Here is a 2653-nt window from a genome sequence, read left to right on the forward strand (position 1 = left end):
AGAAAGGGCGAAACTCACGGAGGGTATTGGTGGTGTCGCTGTCATCTGATGCGACCTACGTTGTCGGTCAAGTAGTCGTATTGTGTTATCCGTCTTCAATTCGAAGAGAGTCTTCCTGTACGCTGCTTTTGTTGAAGACTTCGTATAGGGGCTGTTTGTGAAGCGTGAATGGCTATTCAGCGATAATGCCAGATGTTCTGCGATAGACAGAAATGATGGGCGGAAAGCTGCGACATGCGAGTTTGCGGAGAGAAGATAGTGCAAAGTGGACGTGCATTTGACGCGGGTATGACTTTATCAATTTATTCAACGTTGGCTTTTACATCATAACATTTCTCCCGCTTGTGCCTTCCACAATTTTCAATAGGGCGAACGACTCCCACACTACTGGCACCCAAAATTTCGAAAGTGATGCAACGAAGGAGATGATCAATTCTGGAGATTCGTGAATTCAGCGGTACAGAGATATCTGCAGTGTAAATCAAACACACGGGACGACATGAATGGGCTGAACCAAGAAGCTGGTTGTCTGGACCAAATTGAAGCAGCTGTGGAAAGCGATCTGAATCCGATATTGTTAACACTTAAACCTCTGGCCTGCGTCTGACGAGCACTTTGGCTCTCACGTTCGGCACGTGGGCGGTAATGTACCACGACGCGAGCGGAACCTCAGTACTGTCATGCTCCAGCTTGACATCGTAGTTCAGCACCAGGTTTGTCATGATCATCTTGAGCGCGAGGGCGACAAAGAAGCGTCCGGGGCTGCACCGAATTGAGCCAAGGGCCTTATTCTCGGAAGTATGAATGGGCTAGACATACCATGCAGTCTTGCCGTGTCCAAATGGAAGATAGATCGGGGAAGTAGTGGTCATCGACCGTCGGTACAACGCATCATCGAATTCGTCGCCCTCGTGGTAGAAGCGCCATGGCTGGAAAGTGTCGGCGTCCGGGTAGTTTTCGCTTTCCTCGTGAATCTCGCGCGCAGGCGCAGCGACGAGGGTGCCCCTGGGTAGGACGGTTCCGTCGGACATGGCAAAGTCTTTCAGCACTAGCTTCGTTGAGGCCACTGCAAGCAAGGTGAGCCTGACTAAAAACGAGGCAGTGCGAACGGTACCTACAGGCACCCAGGCCGTCATACCGCAGCGACTCCTGAATGAAGCTGTCGAGCTTGCGCATGCGGTGAAGCGCCTCCTTGTTGTACCCAAACTGCTCAACGATCTGCTCGGTCTCCTCGCGGAGCGCGCGCGCCCACTCGGAGTTGCTCGCGACGCGGGACAGTATGTGCGTGAAGCTCTGCGCGCTGGTGTGCACCGCCGCAAGGTTTACGACGAGCAGGATGCGTGCCAGTTCCTGCACGTTGCGTTGCCCACCCTTCGTTTCGGCTATTAGGTATGAGAGTAAGTCATCTTCCTTGCCGGCCCAGTCCTCAAGCTTTCCTGCGGCTTCCATTTCTGCCATGCGCTGGTTGTAGTATGGCTGGATGAAGCATACACCCCGAGCGATGCAAGGACCCACAAGGTCGATCCATCGAGAAATGAACCTTGTGAGGAACATACGTCGGCTGAGACACAGGAGCGGAGCATGCAAAGACATACGGACGGATGGGGGCGGGCAGCGCATTGTACAGAATGGCACCCTTAAAGACGTTTGTCGTGGATTCGATAATTAAGTCGCTGTATTCTGCATCACGGCCTATCAAAACCGGTCAGTCTGACGGAACAGCAGCTCGTGTCGTGTCGACATACAAAGAGGCGCGCTGACGAAAGCGCGATTGTTGACGCGGAAGAGGAGCTTGAGCGACGTATCGAAAGCGGGGATCGGTGCCCAATCTGCATGAATACAAGTAAGTGAAGGTCTAACTCAAAGATCTCTTAGCGGTTCACCATCACACTGAGGAATAAGATCTTGAAACGCAGCAAGCATCTCGTCGTAAAGCATGGAAGGTGAGGGGTTCACATGGCGCAGGAGCTGGTCTCGGACAATGTCAATGTAATACATCATTCCACTCAATTCAATGCCCAGAGTGTACAGGCATTGGAGGAACTGGCATGCATATTAGTTTGAGCATGGTCACTTCCAGGGCCTCTAAAATGGCATCCGCACTTACCTGATGCAAAGCGGCAGGTGAGGACAGAATTTCCACAGGTACTTTGCGTAGCTCCTCATTCAAATCGGGATTTGACACGATGACTGTTATGACAGAGGTTTCTTAGCAAGCCTGAAGCTTGTCTGATCGCCTTATCCGCAGATGAGGTTAGAGCAGAATAAAGAAACGTGAATATACGAAAGAGCTGAAAGCTGGGGTGCTACTGTACATGCGCGGGGTATTTATACTACTGCTCAGCCTAACCTAAGGACTAGTCTACTAGTCAAAGGGACTGCGGGTGAGTCAGTGAAGCTGCGCTCTATGAGTCGACGAAGGCAGTACTACTAAACTAGAGTCAGAGACGAAAAAGGAAATGATATCCCACGCCACCATGCCCATCATAACGATTCCTCTCGTCTGTCTCCTCAGCGTTGTCGTAGCTCAGTCCGGTTGGATTGTTAGTTGCTGACATTAGCTCGAGTCTCCTACCAACTGCCCTACGACGATCCTTGTCACTCCCACACCAACCATCACCTATCTTCACACGACGATCCACCCTATACACAC

At 51.6% G+C, this 2653-nt stretch overlaps 1 protein-coding gene across 1 annotated transcript; it reads right to left on the reverse strand.

The window, feature by feature from the left end:
• Positions 1–584: 584 nt before the first annotated feature.
• On the reverse strand, positions 585–2191 carry PHACADRAFT_109043 (uncharacterized protein; the record flags this gene model as incomplete). The annotated part of the gene is made up of 7 exons (XM_007403012.1): positions 585–762; positions 820–1066; positions 1119–1540; positions 1596–1692; positions 1746–1829; positions 1884–2043; positions 2108–2191. Coding segments are annotated over 7 exons (1272 nt in total), but the record flags the coding sequence as incomplete, so codon positions are not given.
• Between the last annotated feature and the right edge of the window lie 462 nt (positions 2192–2653).

This window comes from Phanerochaete carnosa (assembly GCF_000300595.1).
Source record: "Phanerochaete carnosa HHB-10118-sp unplaced genomic scaffold PHACAscaffold_657, whole genome shotgun sequence".
In the NCBI taxonomy this organism is placed as follows: Eukaryota; Fungi; Basidiomycota; class Agaricomycetes; order Polyporales; family Phanerochaetaceae; genus Phanerochaete; species Phanerochaete carnosa.